The 20582-nt window shown below is 50.5% G+C and overlaps 1 protein-coding gene across 2 annotated transcripts in view; it reads right to left on the reverse strand.

Moving 5' to 3' along the window:
- Positions 1 to 20582, reverse strand: part of GTF3C2 (general transcription factor IIIC subunit 2) — a 718613-nt gene that overhangs the window by 445706 nt on the left and 252325 nt on the right. For both annotated transcript variants that reach the window (XM_078650100.1, XM_078650097.1), the window contains exon 9: positions 805 to 922. In XM_078650100.1, the coding sequence (XP_078506226.1) occupies positions 805 to 922 (118 nt within the window). The remainder of the gene's footprint in view (positions 1 to 804; positions 923 to 20582) is intronic.

Here is a 20582-nt window from a genome sequence, read left to right on the forward strand (position 1 = left end):
ACCCTATTGCATGGTTTGCTTCTACTGAACTAATTAGGGTAACACACTAGAATTCAATGATTTGTTGGTGAAAAGGCACAGACTGAAGACAATGTCCATAATGTTATGGAGCGAGGGTGTTCCTCTTGCAAAAGTCACAGGCTTGTCTTACATGCCATCTACACCAACATTTAAGGGGCCCATGTGTGAATGAGGAGGGCTGGGGCAACTGGCCTACACGGAGCCAGGCCTCCTAATTTCATAAGCCGCTATCACACCTATGCTGATTCATTCAACTTTAATTGTCATCACATTGTAATTACTAAAATGGTTCAAGGTCAAAGAGTGTCATAGTTACTAAAGGGAGCAAAGTGCAGTGAATTACAGCTGCAGCTACCGCTTTCAGAGTGGTAGGTAGGCACGAGTGGGTGTGTCGAAAATATTAAGGCATTAAAGGCAACTCTAAGGAAGTCGCTGTAAGGAAGGTTGGTAATTATTATGTAAGAATTCTGAGAAGCCTGTGTTGGCAGACGAGAGTGAAGCCAGGGCCCAGGCTTGAGAATGAATGAAAATGAAAAGCAAAAGCATACAACATTTCGATTGCTGTCAGTGGAGAGAGAGAATTAGGAAGGCATATGATAAATCCGTTCTCTAATAAAAAGAGTGTAAGATATGAGAAAAGTTAAGAATATACAGAATTTAAGAAGAAGAAACATTTTATGATTCTATAAGGCACATCGTGATATAAATGAACAACTTTTCTACAAAGACAAAAGTTGAGAGCATCACACACCGGGCACTAAAATAGGGTCCGTCTCTTCCTACCTTTTACCTGCAATTGCTTGTAGGCGTGTAAAGATTCAGAGTGGGGTAGGCTGTAGATTTCCACAAACCCACTTGAGAAGGCAACTGCAAGGAGCCCCAGCCTAGGCATCTGGGGATTCTGTGAATAGGAAGGGAGACAAAGAAGATTAACAATTAGGCAGATTAGGAGCAGCACGAGTCCTTGAAACAGTTAAACCACTGTGGAAATGTACCCTCTCTCCATTTTAATGTCTTGTCTACTGACTTATTGGCAGACATTTTGAGTCTTCTCTGTTAATAAATAAAAGTACTCAGTAGCTTATTCCAAATAATATTAGGATACTTAAACAACGATTCAACACACCTGGTGAAGGCAGAAGACCTTCAGCAGGCCTACCTCAAAGTCCACAACACAGCTATCAACAGATGACGCCCAATCATGGATGACCATGCATAATCCCTGCCTTTTGTGCTTGCACACTTCAGCAGAACAAGCATTGGCATAGCCAATAGGTCTCGCCTTTGGGAACTTTTAAGTGTTTAGCTATGCAACAGTTGATGTTGTTGCACCAAGGATATTGTGCTGGATAGCTAAACACTTGTAAGGTCCCAAATGCGAGACCTATTGGCTATGCCAATGCTTGTTTAGTGATGTTGTGCACCATGGATAAAGAGGAACCCCCTTATTAAAAAAAAAAAAAAAAGACGCTATTATGCAGTCGCAGCAGCTGTGTCATTTTATAGGTAAAAGCACAACACATTAACGCACCTACAGCGTGCGGGTGTTTTTAAAAAAAATTTATTTACTGATCCAAGTTGTACTGGTAAATAAAGAAAAAGAAAGCAGTGCCAAAGCTTTTTTTTTTTTTTGAAGGCGGGTGGAGGGAAATAACGAAAGCAGGGGTCAGAAGCAACACGGAGAGTATTGGTGCGGGAAAGATCACAGAGGATGGGGTCAGAAGCAACACGGATGGCGGCTGGACAAGAAGGGCGAGAGAGAGCAACGTGGAGCACGTGAGAACAGAAGCACACAGGAGAAAGAGAGCAACGTGGAATGGATAGAAGCACACCGGAAAAAAAGCAATGCGTGGGAGGTGAAGCACCCATGGGCAAGCACAACACTGAGGGAGTTGGGGAGCAACATGGAGCGGGGTGGAGTGGCGATGGATAAAGAGGAACCCCCCCCATTAAAAAAAACGATGCTATTATGCAGTCGCAGCAGCTGTGTTATTTTGTAGGTAAAAGCACAACACATGAATGCACCTACAGCGTGCGTGTGTTTTTAAAAAAAAAATATTTACTGATCCAAGTTTATCTGGTAATTAAAGAAAAATAAAGCAGTGACAAAGATTTTTTTTTTGAAGGCAGGTGGAGGGAAATAATGAAAGCAGGGCTCAGAAGCAACACGGAGAGTACTGGTGCGGGAAAGATCACAGAGGATGGGGTTAGAAGCAACACGGATGGCAGCTGGACAAGAAGGGCGAGAGAGAGCAACGTGGAGCACGTAAGAACAGAAGCACACGGGAGAAAGAGAGCAACGTGAAACGGGTAGATGCACACAGGAAAAACACTACCGTACAGTACTACTATAGTAGTGCTAGACTCTGAACTGGCATGCCAAGCAGAGCGAACATGCAAGACTTACTCACGAACATATTGTGACTATTCACAGCAGTGTTTCGGTACTCCAAGAGACACCAATGAAGGTGTTCAGATTAGGCAAGACCACAGTGCAGCTTAGCCTACAGGATTCGTGAAGAGCTGACACACTGTAGTAAATCCCAACAAGACCCGCTGCCGCGAGACGCCCTCTGTGGTGGGGGAGGGGTGTTGAAGCGCGAGCAAAACAGAGAGGCGGAGCGAGGGGCGCGCACTTGGGCGAGCGAGAGGAAAGCAAGATGGCGCCTCTGCTCGTAACTGTGCGCGTAAGCGCATGCTCTATGCCACACAAAAAGCTGTGGTCGGCTTTTTAAAGCCCACTCACTCAATGTCTCGCCAGAGCAACGCCTGCACTGGCTCAGGCGAGACCTAAAAAGGATGGTACAGAAGCAGCCACAACAGCATCGTGTTGGAACTGCCAGAGGCTTGAGAAGAACACACTTGTCAATAGGATATGTTGCTGAAACATGCTCTTTCACATACAACCATCCCCTGCCAAGCTTTAATGGAGTGCAGGAGTGACAGCAGCTGTGAGAAGTATGACAATCATTTTTTTACCTGTAAATTCAGTTCTCCAGCATTGGTATATTTTCTAGATTTATACACTTAAATCTTATTCATTAACGAAATATGAGACAATGGTACATACTGAGCAGTTAAGAAAACAACCTCCCATAGAAACAAATACAAAAAAGTGCACGCTTAGTAGTAATTCATCCTCATTTTAAAAAGGTCCAAACTTCAGACAAAAAGTTTAAGGGCCATGAACTCCACTATTCTAAAAGGTTATTAAATTTCAGACTTGAACACCTGTGGTCCATAGTGAACATGCAAAGCAGAAAGTAGGGAGGAGGGAGTACCACAAGTTAATCTATGAAACATACCAATGTTACAGATGAAGGATGAATTTGAAAGTAAAAATTACTTAGGCTTTCTCAAATGTCAGATATAGTTCTTTAACTGTGAAAACCTGCAGTTCTCCCCTTGTCCGAACAGATGCAAGCGCCCAGTAGTCATGTTGTTTTATAAGAAATGTATTTCGATTCTACCTTATGTATGGGTTTGCAAGGTTGCTTCTTAACTTAGAAAAGCAAAGTGTTCAACTTCCAGGGCAATGATGGTTTTCTAACTCCAAGTTATTTCTTGAGAAGGTCTCCTCCGAATTCCTTTATGACTCAACAGGAGAGACAAGAGGTGAACAAACTAGAATATTGGAATCTAGAGATTGGGAGCACACGAACATTGTTGGAACAGTGGCTTGAGGGTAGCTGTAGGAAAAATGGGACACTTGGTGCAGTAATAAGTGTAATGGGTGAAGACCTTTTGAAGCACATTAAGCAAAGACATTCTTTCACTTCCCTACAGCTGTACGAGATATCTAATCCTGCCAACTCACGGTGCTCAAGAGCTATACTCAAAGGCAATGAACTCCGGTCCAGATGCTAGCCTTGTGTTTTTTTAGCGTGACAGGAGCAATGCACTCTTGCCATGGTGGATTGGAGCGATCACCGACAGGCTCAGGATTTCAAAGCAGGAGTATGGTTTGAACCAAGCTGATGGTGCAGTGTTTTAATTGGACTTTGGCAACTACCTATAGATGAGGATAAACTTTGGAAAGGTATAAGCGAACATTCTGGTCCACGTCAATGAAAATGTATTTCCCCTCATCCATGGTTGCCAGTGTCTGCTGGCACAGGTACAGCATTTTCTGTTCTCTACTTTTCCTGAAAGGTTGAGATTTGGATGTCCCCACTGAAACACTGAGACCATGGTGCTCTGGTTGAGCTCCCATTCGTGGCACTCTAATCAGAGACTGTGGGCAGATGCTCTACGTTGAGCGGTATACTATTGTAGTTTGTCCATGAAATTGGTTGCTGGGCCTCTGGTGAGAGTGCTGGTGTTTTGATCCCCCTTGGCTGTTCATGCAATATGTAGACATTTTGTTGTCCATTCATATTAACACTGATGCATGAGGAATCCTAGGAAGGGATGAGACTAAATCATTGCGAATCGCTCTGAGTTCGAGGAAGAGGCCACATGCTGGCAAGCTCTCGCAGATACACCCCATATCATTTGATTAAGGCATCCGAGGTCTTCAAGAAGGGAAAAAGAATGGGACGATAAGATAGCCCTTAAGTTGTGTTACTTCGCAATGATATGAAAAAGGGTGGCAGAGTCTTCCGAAGACTATGCCTTTTCCCACATGTATATCCAGAACAGCTTATTGTAAAACCTAGGCTGTCGAAAAAAAGCTGGACAATCTGGATTGGAGACGCTGTTTCTTTCTTGGTGGCTTTGAGGAGCCAATTGTCAACATACTGGTGCACCTGGAGGCCCAGTCTCCTGAGCGAAGTTGATAGTTCATAAAAGCACTGTGCATGGATTTTAGCCCAAAGCAAAAACACATAATTGGTAGTGGAAATGTCTACTTGAAGAACAAATTGCAAACCTTTGGTAACTATCTTTATGTTGTGTACTCTAACAGCAGACTCCTCACTTTAGATTATCTAGAGGCGCCAGACTGGATCGACAAGCTTCAACCGTGGTGCTCTTGAATGCCAGCAGGTGGTGTTATGCTGCTCCATGTTGTGTTTGTACCACCTCAGAAGTGACAGAGCATAGTCGTATATAGGCTCTCTCCCTGCACACTAATGCAAAGTTCTTGACTCTTTTCCTTTCCACGCCCTAAGATGCGGAGAACAGTTGTTGGCGACAGTGTGCCGACCTCTACCTTGGGACTTTTATATTAGTTGTTAACTACTACTCCACATAACAAGGTAGGAAGGCAGAGAATAATCTGTGGTTATGTAGTTTCCAACAGGAAGAGAGTTACAAAAGGTAATTAACTTGTCCTTCTGATAGATACCTCCAACCACAGATTTCTCACCTTTAGAATAGATGACAAGGCAGAACCTCCCAAAGGTGAAGGGTATGGGGAGGAGACTCAGACCATCATGTCCTGTAGAACAGAGCAAGCATAGTGGCCTTTTCGCTGGCTGCCAATGTAGTAGCGTTTCGTGAATGTACGTACCGATGCCCACCCCACATTGCAGCCTGGCAGATATCAAGAACAGGCAGCTTTCGGGTCCAATGTTGTTGAGTGGCCTTGGTCCTGTGACAAAGGTTTGAGGACCTTGGGCGAGGGAAGCTGGGCGGAGTAGGGTCGGGTACTCGGCTAGTGCGCAGCAGATTTTACAGCACAGAACTACTTAATTTCAGAGGGTCCTCTTTGTTTCTTTGAACCAGAGACGAGCTGAGAGTCTACCCAATGATCTTTCTTCTGGTTGATGATAAAGCTCAAACCCCTCTTTGGATTACAGCAATGAAGCCTCTCCTACTCTTTTGGGGTATGATGAGGAGCAAAGAATGCTAGCAAGGTGACAGACTGGCTAACCTGATATAGTCACAACTTGAGGAAAAAAAGCTTCCTGGGTTATTAACATCAAGAGGTAGTTAAGGGTGGTTCCATATACAGAGAGCCTGCAGCTGGAGTAGTGTGGCTCACTGGTTAGAGGCGGCAGGCCTGAGAGCAGAAGTCAGCCTGGGACCAGGGTTCAATTCCCGACGCGGCAGGGTCGTGGACCTTGGTCAGCGGACTCGATAATTCTCGCTTTGGTGCTTACTCTAATCAGGGGTTCCACTCGGCAACTCTGGGCATTAGCTTGCCTAATCTCCACAACGGCCCCACCAATTCCGGGGATGCCTGGCTCCACCTTGGGGACTCCCAGCAAGGGACCATCCCACAGGGAAAGCCAGGACGGGTTCCCCAGAGTTATACAGCGCCGGGACGCCCCGTTGCTGGGGCAGCTGTGCGCTTTACAAGTATACTACATTTACATTTACAGGGTACCATTGTGATGGCAATACGGAAGACTGTCTTCAACATTAAGAGTCTTAAGGACCAGCAACCACCTAAGGAAGGTTGTAAAATGTAAATAGCGGCACTGTGGTATGGGATCCCCATGGGCTTTTAAAGGCTCGGGAGGCTGACCACACTCCCCCATTCCATTTTGGAGCATTTCAGCCCCCGGGGGTGGCCTTCCCCGAGACTATCATGGCTCACAAAGGACAGCAGTGCCATCCCACCCCCTCTGTATTGATGAAATCAGCCTCAGGGGATGGGGTCCACAGGGCCGGGGGGGACAGAATAGGGGTGCAACAACATAGGGCCCCGTCCTCTATTATGCAAATTGTGGACCCCGGATGGGCTCCCTGGGGCCTTTAATGGCTCAGGGATGGGGCCATGCAGTCCCCCTTACTGAGGGCAGCCCCAGGGATAGGCTCCACAGTGCCAATAATGATTTGGGGACAGGGGACCCCCCCTTAATAGAAGAAAGCGGCCCAGGCCCTGTTTTTTCAAACCTGCAGAAACGCAGCAAAAATTGCATTTTTTTTATTTTATCCCCAAGGAGGGGTCCATCTGGGTCCCTTCCATGGGGCCTAGGGAAGGGCAGGTTATCACTACCCTGCCCACTTATATATATATATATTTTTTTTTTACATGTTCAGAACAGGGACCAAGTTTCCGAGTCCTGTAACAGCTGCCGGTAAAAATGTTTTCATGTTTCTGGCAGCCAATCTGAGTGCTCACTCCTGTGGGAGTCTGACTCCCACAGAAGTGAGATGGCCCAAGGAAAATAAAGATCCCTGGACCAATCAGAACAGTCTATTTTGGAAAACAGCGCTGCTGTGAGTCTCTCCCAGGACCCACACAGACCCAACTGTCCAGATAGCTATAGTTTTAAAAAACTTAATTTCTACTGAAAGGATCTACACCAAATCACAAAAAGAACTATCTGCATACCAGATATACCTTCCTGCCAATTGTGGTGTAATTCAGTTCAGCAATTTTTGCTGTAGCCCTGTCTAAAGAAGTCTATAGAAAATGCATGAGGGAGAGAGAGAGTGTGTGTGTGTGTGTGTGTGTGTGTGTGTGTGTGTGTGTGTGTGTATACTTAACCGCTTCGTCGCTGTGTGGCGGAATTTGATGCATGCGCAGATTGGACTGCCCCCGACTGTCCGACGCACATGCCCACCGTTGCGTCAGACGGCCGGGGGACGTCCGACGCATCGAAGAGGATATATAGAGTTAGGTCAATGTTAGTGACAATACCGTTTTGAACTAAAAAAAAAAAAAATTCACCAGCTAACTATAACTTGCACCAGCCACACTCTGCTTATGAGCACACATATTACACCACCCATGACCTGTTCTGTGACATCACCAATGACACCATCCAGGCTTCTATTGCACATATTGCTCTATAAACTAGCATGGCATTGGAGGGCTGAAAGTAGGTACAAAATAGCTCAGAAAAATATGAAGCATCATTAATGCCATCAAATATACAACTCCCTGCTAGTGAGCCATAATGGCGGTCGCATTGTAGGCAAGCTCCGCCGAGCCCGTCCGTTTCATCCTGCATTTATCCTGCTTTGTTCACCTTAAATCACCCTAAAGTCATGTGTGGGGCTGTGGAAGGATCTGGGACCGCAGCGACCGCTAATCCAGCCGGTACCACATAGGCCTGGGTCGTTTTTTAGGGTTCGCTGCAAAAAGCGTGCGAAAGCGCGCTCTCGCAGAGAGCACTATAGCTGTCGGCTCAGCCGACAAACGAGGGGCGACAGGAGCAGGCCACGCGCACATTGAGACGCATGGCAGAGTCGGATTCCGACGCGCGCCTTGGGATTGTGTCGCGCGCGTCGGAATCCGACTCTGCCACGCGCCTTGGAAACCGAAACCGAAGAGCCGCGCGACTTGAGCTGTCTACGGTAGAAGCTCACACGCGCGGCTCTTAGGTTTCGTTTTGACTTGATTAAACTCTGATCAGTTTCATATTAATTTCAAGCCCGCCATGAAGGCGCTGTAACTTCTATATCAGTTTGTGGAAATTCCATTCAGTAGCACAAACCTGCTTCAGAAGTTTTTCAGCAGCGGTTTATATTCGACGAGGAAACTTATGTTGGTGTTCCACTTAACAGCGATGGAGCGAAGTTGAACTTAAATGTCACAAAACCAAATTAATGAGTAATGCTAAAAAAAAACAACACATATCTCGAAGGTTTCTCTTGGTGTCAGACTATATCGATTTGTCTCCGTACCGGAAGCAAATTGCTTAAGCACTCGCTTCTACGTATCCTGTTGTAAGTCTTCACATTGTAATATAAAATGAACCACATTTTCATTATGAATGTTGTCATTTTGTATTCTCCATAATCATGGCCGCATTTTCAACTTTGGTGAGTAGGACACTGCCAGCAGAGTCAGTTACCCACATTTCTAAATTAGTTTCTTCTTGCCATCCGCATTAGTCAGTCAGCCTATCTGCTTTCATTCCAAATGCATCAACCTTTTTGAAGCAGGATTTCTCTACTGACTTGGCGAGGTTATTCTTGAACACAACTGAATCTTACAGTTGAGGCAGGTGGTTTTAGATGCCGGCAGCCGTTAGGATAATACATTAGTCATTGTTAAGATTAGGTTACACAGTGTTTCAGAAATGACTAGTGTCTATTGTACTGAGCAACTACTGTCTGTTGTATTTCAGATTTATGAAGCACTTTTATATCCAAAGTTCTCAAGGTACTGAAAAACGTAAGGCGGTGATTTTCTACATAAAAGAAAGAGTTTATTAGTAAAGCGAATATGCACAGAGATGGATTGAATCAGAAGGCAGACCATTCCAAAGCTTGAGGCCAAGCACTGTAAACCCTTTCCCTCCAGGGATGATTTTTTTAGGTCTCGTAAAACCAACGCGCATGCCCTCACACCCTCACACACCTTCACTCACCTTCACACACCTTCACACCCTCTCACCCTCTCATCCTCACACACCCTCACACCCTCAACCCCCTCACCTTCACAACCCCCTCACAACCCTCACTCACGCTCACACCCTCACTCACCCTCACACCTCACACACCCTCACACACCCTCACTCACCCTCACACACCATCACTCACCCTCACACCACCTCACACCACCTCACCCACACACCACCTCACCCACACACCACCTCACCCTCACTCACTCTCACACACCCTCAAATCCTCACTCACCCTCACACCTCCTCACCATCACACACCCTCACCATCACACACCCTCACCCACCCTCACTCATCTTCACATTCCCTCACCCCCTCATCCCCACTCGCCCTCACACAACCTCACCATCACACACCCTCACATCCTCACTCACACTCTCAACCACCCTCACACCCTCACACACCCTCACTCACCTTCACATCCCCTCACCCTCTCATCCTCACACACCCTCAGTCACCCTCACACTCACCCTCGCCCTCACTCAACCTCACTCACCTTTGCCCCTCACACATCCTCACCCTCCCTCACTCACCCTCACCCCCTCACATACCATCACTCACCCTCACACCCCCTCACCCTCACACCCTCACTCTCACACCCTCTCACCCTCACACCCTCACCCACCCTCACACCTCCTCACCATCACACACCCTCACATACCCTCACCCACCCTCACTCATCTTCACATCCCCTCACCCCCTCATCCCCACTCACCCTCACACAACCTCACCATCACACACCCTCACACCCTCAACCACCCTCACACCCTCACTCACCTTCACATCCCCTCACCCTCTCATCCTCACACACCCTCAGTCACCCTCACACCCTCACCCTCGCCCTCACTCACCCTCACACACCTTTGCCCCTCACACACCCTCACTCACCCTCACCCTCACACACCATCACTCACCCTCACACCCCCTCACCCTCACATCCTCACTCACCCTCACACCCTCTTACCCTCAGACCCTCACCCACCCTCACTCACCCTCACACCTCCTCACCATCACACACCCTCACATCCTCACACCCTCACTCACCGTCACACCCTCACACTCCCTCACCCTCTCACACACCCTCACCCCCTCATCCTCACTCACCCTCACACCTCCTCACCATCACACATCCTGACATCCTCACACCCTCACCCACCCTCACACCCTCACCCACCCTCACACACCCTCACTCACTTTCACACCCTCACACCCCCTCTCCCTCACACCCTCACCCCCTGATCCTCACTCACCCTCACCCCTCCTCACCATCACACACCCTCACACCCTCACCCACCCTCACTCACCTTCACACCCTCTCACCCTCACACCCTCACCCCCTCTTCCTCACTCACCCCCACACCTCCTCACCATCACACACCCTCACACCCCCTCACTCACACACCCCCTCACCCTCACAAAACTCACACCCGCACTCACCTTCACCCCTCACACACCCTCGCCCCCACACACCCTGACTCACCCTCACCCTCACACACATCACTCACCCTCACACACCCTCTCACCCTCACTCACCCTCACTCACCCTCACACCTTCACCCCCTCATCCTCACACACCCTCACCCCCTCACAACCCTCACACACCATCACTCACCTTCACCCCTCACAAACCCTCACTCATCCTCACACCCTCACACACCATCACTCACCCTCACTCATCCTCACACCTCCTCACCATCACACACCCTCACATCCTCACACCCTCACTCACACCCTCACCCACCCTCACACCCTCACCCACCCTCACACCCTCACCCACCCTGACTCACCTTCACAACCCCTCACCCCTCATCCTCACTCACCCTCCCACCACCTCACCACACACCCTCACATCCTCACTCACACCCTCACCCTCACTCACACCCTCACCCTCACTCACACCCTCACCCACCCTCACACCCTCACCCACCCTCACACACCCTCACTCACCTTCACACCCTCATACCCCCTCATCCTCACACACCCTCACCCACCACACCCTCACTCACCCTCACACCCTCACTCACCCTCATCACACACCCTCGCATCTTCACACCCTCACCCATCCTCACACACCCTCACTCACCGTCACACCCTCACACCCCCTCAGACACCCTCACCCACCCTCACACCCTCACCCACCCTCACCCACCCTCACACCCCCTCATCCTCACTCACCCCCTCATCCTCACTCACCCTCACTCCTCCTCACCCTCACACCTCCTCACCCTCACACACCCTCACACACCCTCACTCACCTTCACACCCTCACACCCCCCACTCACCCTCACACCCTCACCCACACCCTCACTCACCCTCACACCTCACCATCACACATCCTCACACCCTCACCCACCCTCACTCACCGTCACACCCTCACACACCCTCATCCTCACACACCCACTCACCCTCACCCCCCTCACCCTCACACCCTCACTCACCCTCACCCACACCATCACACACACCATCACACCCCCTCACTCACCCTCAATCACCCTCACACCACCTCACTCACCCTCACTAACCCTCTCACCCTCACCCACCCTCACCCACTCATCCTCACTCACCCTCACACCTCCTCACCATCACACACCCTCGCATCCTCACACACCCTCACTCACCTTCACACCCTCACCCACCCTCACCCTCACTCACCTCACACACCCTCACTCACCGTCGCACCCTCACCCCCTCATCCTCACACACCCACACTCACCCTCACCCTCACTCACCCTCACCCACACCATCACACACACCATCATACCCCCTAACACCCCCTCAATCACCCTCACACCCCCTCACCCACCCTCACTAACCCTCTCACCCTCACCCACCCCCTCATCCTCACTCACCCTCACACCTCCTCACCCTCACCCACCCCCTCATCCTCACTCACCCTCACACCTCCTCACCATCACACACCCTCACATACTCACACCCTCACCCACCCTCACTCACCTTCACACCCCCTCATCCTCACACCCTCACCCACCCTCACTCACCTTCACACCCCCTCATCCTCACACCCTCACCCACCCTCACCCTCACACCCTCACCCACCCTCACTCACCTTCACACCCCCTCATCCTCACACCCCTCACACCCCTCATCCTCACACCCCCTCATCCTCACACCCCCTCATCCTCACACCCCTCACACCCCCTCATCCTCACACCCCTCACACCCTCCAACTCCACCCTCCAACTCCACCCTCCAACTCCTGTGCTAATCTGCTGTTCTCTTCCACCTGCCTCTTTCTCCAACTCCATGTTCTCTTCTCCTGTGAAGATCTGCTGCTCTCTTCCACCCGCCTCCTTCTTTAACTCCCTGTTCTCTTTTGCTGTGCTGATCTGCTGCTCTCTTCTACCCGCCTCCTTCTTTAACTCCCTGTTCTCTTTTGCTGTGCTGATCTGCTGCTCTCTTCCACCCGCCTCCTTCTTTAACCCCCTGTTCTCTTTTGCTGTGCTAATCTGCTGCTCTCTTCCACCCGCCTCCTTCTTTAACTCCCTGTTAGCTTCTCCTGTGCTGATCTGCTGTTCTTTCACCCGCCTCCTTTTCTAACTCCATGTTCTCTTCTCCTGTGCTAATATGTTGTTCTCTTCCACTGCTTCCTTCCTTAACTCCCTGTTCTCCTCTCCTGTGCTAAACTACTGCTCTCTTCCACCCCACCTCCTTTATATCTATATTCTCTTCACCTGTGCTGATCTGCTGCTCTCTTCCACCCCGCCTCCTTCTCTAACTCCCTGTTCTCTTCTCCTGTGCTGATCTGCTGCTCTCTTCCACCCCAAATCCTTCTTTAACTCCCTGTTCGCTTCTCTTCTCCTGTGATGATCTGCTGTTCTTTCACCCCGCCTCCTTCTCTAACTCCCTGATCTCTTCTCCTGTGCTAATATGCTGTTCTCTTCCACCCGCTTCCTTCCTTAACTCCGTTCTCTTCTCCTGTGCTAAATCTGCTGCTCTCTTCCACCCCACCTCCTTCTTTAACACCATGTTCTCTTCACCGGTGCTGATCTGCTGCTCTCTTCCACCCCGCCTACTCTTTAACTCTGTTCTTTTCTCCTGTGCTGATCTGCTGTTCTCTTCCACCCGCCTCCTTCTTTAACTCCCTGTTCTCTTCTCCTGTGCCGATCTGCAGTTCTCTTCCACCCGCCTCCTTCTTTAACTCCCTGTTCTCTTCTCCTGTGCTGATCTGCTGCTCTCTTCCACCCCACCTCCTTTATATCCATGTTCTCTTCACCTGTGCTGATCTGCTGCTCTTTTCCACCCCGCCTCCTTCTTTAACTCTGTTCTTTTCTCCTGTGCTGATCTGCTGTTCTCTTCCACCGCCTCCTTCTTTAACTCCCTGTTCTCTTCTCCTGTGCTGATCTGCTGCTCTCTTCCACCCCACCTCCTTCTTTAGCTCCGTTCTCTTCTCGTCTCCTGTGCTCATCTGCTACTCTCTTCCACCCGCCTCCTCCTTTAACTCCCTGTTCTCTTCTCCTGTGCTAATATGTTGTTCTCTTCCACCCGCTTTCTTCCTTACCTCCCTGTTCTCTTCTCCTGTGCTGAACTGCTGCTCTCTTCCACCCCACCTCCTTCTTTATATCCATGTTCTCTTCACCTGTGCTGATCTGCTGCTGTCTTCCACCCCGCCTCCTTCTTTAACTCTGTTCTTTTCTCCTGTGCTGATCTGCTGTTCTCTTCCACCCGCCTCCTTCTTTAACTCCCTGTTCGCTTCTCCTGTGCTGATCTGCTGCTCTCTTCCACCCCACCTCCTTTATATCCATGTTCTCTTCACCTGTGCTGATCTGCTGCTCTTTTCCACCCGCCTCCTTCTTTAACTCTGTTCTTTTCTCCTGTGCTGATCTGCTGTTCTCTTCCACCGCCTCCTTCTTTAACTCCCTGTTCTCTTCTCCTGTGCTGATCTGCTGCTCTCTTCCACCCCACCTCCTTCTTTAACTCCGTTCTCTTCTCTTCTCCTGTGCTCATCTGCTACTCTCTTCCACCCGCCTCCTCCTTTAACTCCCTGTTCTCTTCTCCTGTGCTAATATGTTGTTCTCTTCCACCCGCTTTCTTCCTTACCTCCCTGTTCTCTTCTCCTGTGCTGAACTGTTGCTCTCTTCCACCCCACCTCCTTCTTTATATCCATGTTCTCTTCACCTGTGCTGATCTGCTGCTGTCTTCCACCCCGCCTCCTTCTTTATCTCTGTTCTTTTCTCCTGTGCTGATCTGCTGTTCTCTTCCACCCGCCTCCTTCTTTAACTCCCTGTTCTCTTCTCCTGTGCTGATCTGCTGCTCTCTTCCACTTGCCTCCTTCTTTAACTCCCTGTTCTCTTTTGCTGTGCTGATCTGCTGCTCTCTTCCACCTCACCTCCTTCTCTAACTCCCTGTTCTCTTCTATTCTCCCGTACTGATCTGCTGCTCTCTTCCACCGCCTCCTTCTCTAGTTCCCTGTTCACTTCTCCTCTCCTCTGCGGATCTGCTGTTCTCTTCCACCCACCTCCTTCTTTAACTCCCTGTTCTCTTCTCTTGTGCTGATCTGCTGCTCTCTTCCACCCCGCCTCCTTCTTTAGCTCCGTTCTTTTCTCCTGTGCTGATTTGCTGTTCTCTTCCACCCGCCTCCTTCTTTAACTCCCTGTTCTCTTCTCCTGTGCTTATCTGCTGCTCTCTTCCATCCCACCTCCTTCTTTAGCTCCGTTCTCTTCTCCTGTGCTCAGCTGCTACTCTCTTCCACCCGCCTCCTCCTTTAACTCCCTGTTCTCTTATCCTGTGCTAATATGTTGTTCTCTTCCACCCGCTTTCTTCCTTAACTCCGTTCTCTTCTCCTGTGCTGAACTGCTGCTCTCTTCCACCCCACCTTCTTCTTTATATCCATGTTCTCTTCTCCTGTGCTAATATGTTGTTCTCTTCCACCCCGCCTCCTTCTTTAACTCCCTGTTCTTTTCTCCCGTACTGATCTGCTGCTCTCTTCCACCCTCCTCCTTTAACTCCCTGTTCTCTTCTCCTGTGCTGATCTGCTGCTCTCTTCCACCCGCCTCCTTCTTTAACTCCCTGTTCTGTTCTCCCCTGCTGATCTGCTGCTCTCTTCCACCCCGCCCCTTCTCCAACTCCCTGTTCTCTTCACCCATGCTGATCTGCTGTTCCCTTCCACCATCTCCTTCTCTAACTCCCTGTTCTCTTCTGTGCTGATCTGCTGCTCTCTTCCACCCGCCTCCTTCTTTAACTCCCTGTTCTGTTCTCCCCTGCTGATCTGCTGCTCTCTTCCACCCCGCCCCTTCTCCAACTCCCTGTTCTCTTCACCCATGCTGATCTGCTGTTCCCTTCCACCATCTCCTTCTCTAACTCCCTGTTCTCTTCTGTGCTGATCTGCTGCTCTCTTCCACCCGCCTCCTTCTTTAACTCCTGGTTCTCTTCTGCTGTACTGATCTGCTGCTCTCTTCCTCATAAATCCTTCTGTAACCGCACACACACATACATACAACCACACACACACACAGCCACGCCCACACAACCACGCACACACAACCACGCACACACAACCACGCACACATACAACCACGCACTCAACCACATACACAACCACACACACAACCACACACACAACCACACTCATCTATCTCTCGCCCTCCCTCTATCTCTCGCCCTCCCTCCATCCATCTATCCATCGCCCTCCCTCCATCCATCTATCTATCCATCGCCCTCCCTCCATCCATCTATCTATCCATCGCCCTCCCTCCATCCATCTATCTATCCATCGCCCTCCCTCCATCCATCTATCCATCGCCCTCCCTCGATCCATCTATCCATCGCCCTCCCTCGATCCATCTATCCATCGCCCTCCCTCGATCCATCTATCCATCGCCCTCCCTCGATCCATCTATCCATCGCCCTCCCTCGATCCATCTATCCATCGCCCTCCCTCGATCCATCTATCCATCGCCCTCCCTCTATCCATCGCCCTCCCTCTATCCATCGCCCTCCCTCTATCCATCGCCCTCACTCTATCCATCGCCCTCACTCTATCCATCGCCCTCACTCCATCCATCTATCTATCCATCGCCCTCCCTCCATCCATCTATCCATCGCCCTCCCTCGATCCATCTATCCATCGCCCTCCCTCGATCCATCTATCCATCGCCCTCCCTCGATCCATCTATCCATCGCCCTCCCTCTATCCATCGCCCTCCCTCTATCCATCGCCCTCACTCTATCCATCGCCCTCACTCTATCCATCGCCCTCACTCTATCCATCGCCCTCACTCTATCCATCGCCCTCACTCCATCCATCTATCTATCCATCGCCCTCCCTCCATCCATCTATCCATCGCCCTCCCTCGATCCATCTATCCATCGCCCTCCCTCGATCCATCTATCCATCGCCCTCCCTCGATCCATCTATCCATCGCCCTCCCTCTATCCATCGCCCTCCCTCTATCCATCGCCCTCCCTCTATCCATCGCCCTCCCTCTATCCATCGCCCTCACTCTATCCATCGCCCTCACTCTATCCATCGCCCTCACTCTATCCATCGCCCTCACTCTATCCATCGCCCTCACTCTATCCATCGCCCTCACTCTATCCATCGCCCTCACTCTATCCATCGCCCTCACTCTATCCATCGCCCTCACTCTATCCATCGCCCTCACTCTATCTATCTATCTATCGCCCTCACTCTATCCATCTATCTATCGCCCTCATTCTATCCATCTATCTATCGCCCTCACTCTATCCATCTATCGCCCTCACTCTATCCATCTCTCGCCCTCCCTCTATCTCTCGCCCTCCCTCTATCTCTCGCCCTCCCTCTATCTCTCGCCCTCCCTCTATCTCTCGCCCTCCCTCTATCTCTCGCCCTCCCTCTATCTCTCGCCCTCCCTCTATCTCTCGCCCTCCCTCTATCTCTCGCCCTCCCTCTATCTCTCGCCCTCCCTCTATCTCTCGCCCTCCCTCTATCTCTCGCCCTCCCTCTATCTATCGCCCTCCCTCTATCTATCGCCCTCCCTCTATCTATCGCCCTCACTCTATCTATCGCCCTCACTCTATCTATCGTCCTCACTCTATCTATCGTCCTCACTCTATCTATCGTCCTCACTCTATCTATCGTCCTCACTCTATCGCCCTCCCTCTATCTATCACCCTCACTCTATCTATCGCCCTCCCTCTATCTATCGCCCTCCCTCTATCTATCGCCCTCCCTCTATCTATCTATTGCCCTCCCTCTATCTATCGCCCTCCCTCTATCGCCCTCACTCTATCTATCGCCCTCCCTCCATCTATCTATCGCCCTCACTCAATCTATGGCACCACTACAGCATCACTCAGGGGCACCACATCATCACTCAGGGGCACCACAACATCACTATGCGCTACCACTGCATCACTGAACGCCACAGCATCACTGAACGCCACAGCATCACTGAACGCCACAGCATCACTCGTCGCCACCACAGTATCAATCTGTGCAACCATTCAACAACAACTGGTTCAAATATGTTCTCTCAATGTTTCAAGCTTTATTACAAATGTCACAAAAAAAAGGTAATATTTCACTTCTGTTCTTGGATTTTCGTCACAATAAAATACACTGAACATAATCTTCACAAAAGTGATTTACAAAAGTTTAAGCTATTGCCATTATAAATTACAATAACTTTTATTTAAGTATTAATTATTTAAAAAAATTAAAGGCCATTGTTATTTGTAATATCAATACATCTAAGTCACGTAAATACAAAACATGTTGCATTACAAATGCTATAGGTGTCACATTTGCAAAAGATAAAAGTATTGGCATTGTAAATCACAAACCTAATAATTCCGCTATTTTCAAAACCAACACATAAATAAAAAATGTGTCATTTACAAGACCAATATCTCAAACTTTCCTAATGCGAGACCTATTGTATTGCAAATGCTTGTGCTGATGTGCGGGACCGGAGGCCCTGCCTGCTGAATTGAGGTGGAGTGTCTCGGGCAGAGGCTACACACTAGGGCGGTCGGAGCAGAGGTGCGTCCGCCCGTGCAGAGGACCTCGCGCGCCTGTGGGCTGCTCTGACCTACAGCTCTGATGCTGAGGGGGCCATGCTGGAGGAGCATTTGTGAGTCTGAGGCGGCTGCCCAGTGAGTGTACGCCCCCCCCCTCCCCGCTGCGGTTCTAGCTATATCCGGCGGGCGTATCGAGCCGCGGAGGGAACAGGGGTCGCTGCCCTCTTTTGAGGCTGCGGGGGACCCTCTGTAAGGTTGGACGTCCTTTGGAGATCGTTGGGGCCCCTGTTTGCGGAGCGGGACTGCTGGCTGGTGACGCCGCTCGGTATTTGTGTTTATTCCCCCTCAGGGCTCAATTAATATTCGGAGCCCGGTATTGGGTGCATCGTAAATGCTGGTTTTGGGGGGCCTGGGCACCCACCCCCCCTGTCTTATTGGGGGCACCATCGGCGGTCGTGTCAGGCCGCGGGGAATGGCTGGGTGCGCACTGAGCCTGCTCTCAAATTCCTGAATTGAGCGGCCTTTCTGGGCTGGGGCCCTTGGCTCCCCCTCTCAACCCAAGGGGACTACCTGCACTACTTCGGCGGCCAGGTCGGGCCGTGTGGAGGGAGGGTGTGTCGACACCCCTGCGGTGTCCTGTGTAGCGCAGATTGGGGCTCGTCTGGCCCGGTGGGGCAGCTGCGACCCACCTGGTCTGTCATTTCTTTTGGTCTGCAGTGCTCTACTGTCTGGACGCAGGGGCCCGTGGTCAGCCTGCGCATACCCTGTGTGATTCTTAGACTGAAGTCTAGTGGAGTGGAGGAGACAATAGGGTTGCACTTTTTGGAGGGACTCTGCCTTTTAGCTATCCACACAAGTCGCCTTTGGAGGAGCCATACTGATCATTATCTCTGTGGACGTTTGGTGGCCGCTGTGCCCTGGTGGGTGTCAAGAAGGATCAGCCATGCCAGTCTGGATTGGATGCTTTCTGTGGGGCTCACTCTGCTAGGCGGACTTACCGTTGTTGAGCATTCTGCCGTCATGACGAGGGACAGGCCCTTGTGTTTCCGGACTATAACTGACTTGTGCAGCAGAAGCGGCAGTCTTTCATGGCGGCGAAGGCTCGTCTTCATGAATTGAAGCTACCATATGCTCTCCTGTACCCTGAGAGGCTGCGGGTAGTCTACCAATCCCGCACACGGTACAGGTGCGTCCACATACACCGCCCAGGCTTGAAACAGACTCCTCGACCAGTGAAGCTGCTCACAAACTTCCTAAGCCAAAATTCAGGGGTGCCCGTCGATTATGGTCCAGACGCCGCTCACAATCTCACAGCGATGCCAGTAGATCTGCCTCTGTGCGGCGGCAAGGGAAATCAGCCTCATGATTTACAAGGAACTCTATCAGTTGGCGAACTTTTGTGCAAATCTGTTCTGCAGGACAAAGCAACCATAGGGGCTAACACCCCCCCCTTTGACCCTTGTGGTCCGGGGGACAGTTCATGGACTATGGGTGGGTTTCAGGGGATCCATTGGTGGAGGTGGGCGGGGGCGGGGCCCACGTTGGGGTCTCCGTGCCGCCTTCGCCACGACAGATACTTCAGCCGTTTTGCGGTATTGGGGGTTTGTTGGGCTGTTTATGCTTTTAGTTTGCACTGTGTTACTACTGAGTGGGGCGATTAGGTGCTCCTTCTATGCAATTTGTTTCAAGTACCACGATTTGGGATGCTGTCATAATTTCACTGTTTTGACATGCCGCTGCTGTGTACCGCTGTCTCCCTTTGGGTTGTTACATGCCCTGCTAATTGATATTGCTGTATATGTAGATGCCAGGCCACATGGCTAGTCTGCGGCTCCTTGCTGGGGCTCTCAGGATTGTGAGCTGGAATGTCAGGGGGGTACTAGACAAGGTAAAGAGGGGGGCCATTCTTCGTCAGGCCAAACGCTATGGGGCGGACGTCCTGATGGTGCAGGAGATGCGTTTGTTGGGGACAAAGGCCATCTGTTTTTTGGATATGGCTTCTCACAGGTCTTTCAAGCTGGCTTTACGAGGGGATCCCGGGGAGCGGCTATTCTTATACATCGGAGGGTCCCGTATACACATACCATGGCATGGGTCGACACGCAAGGGAGGTACGTCTTTATTCAGGAGTCCATCTATGGGGAACAAGTAGTGCTAGGTAGTGTATATGCACCGCCCCCTCTTTCTTGGACGCTGGTTGAGTGCCTTGTGACCGTGTGTACGGATCTATCAGGCGGCTTGACGGTGGTTGGGGGAGACCACAATGATGTAATGGATGTGGCGTGGGACAGATGGCGACAGGGGGGACCGCTTGTGGCCGGCCAGCCCACTAAGTTATCATCCTTTGTTTCAGG

The sequence above is a fragment of the Lissotriton helveticus genome, chromosome 6 (genome assembly GCF_964261635.1).
Source record: "Lissotriton helveticus chromosome 6, aLisHel1.1, whole genome shotgun sequence".
Taxonomy (NCBI): domain Eukaryota; kingdom Metazoa; phylum Chordata; class Amphibia; order Caudata; family Salamandridae; genus Lissotriton; species Lissotriton helveticus.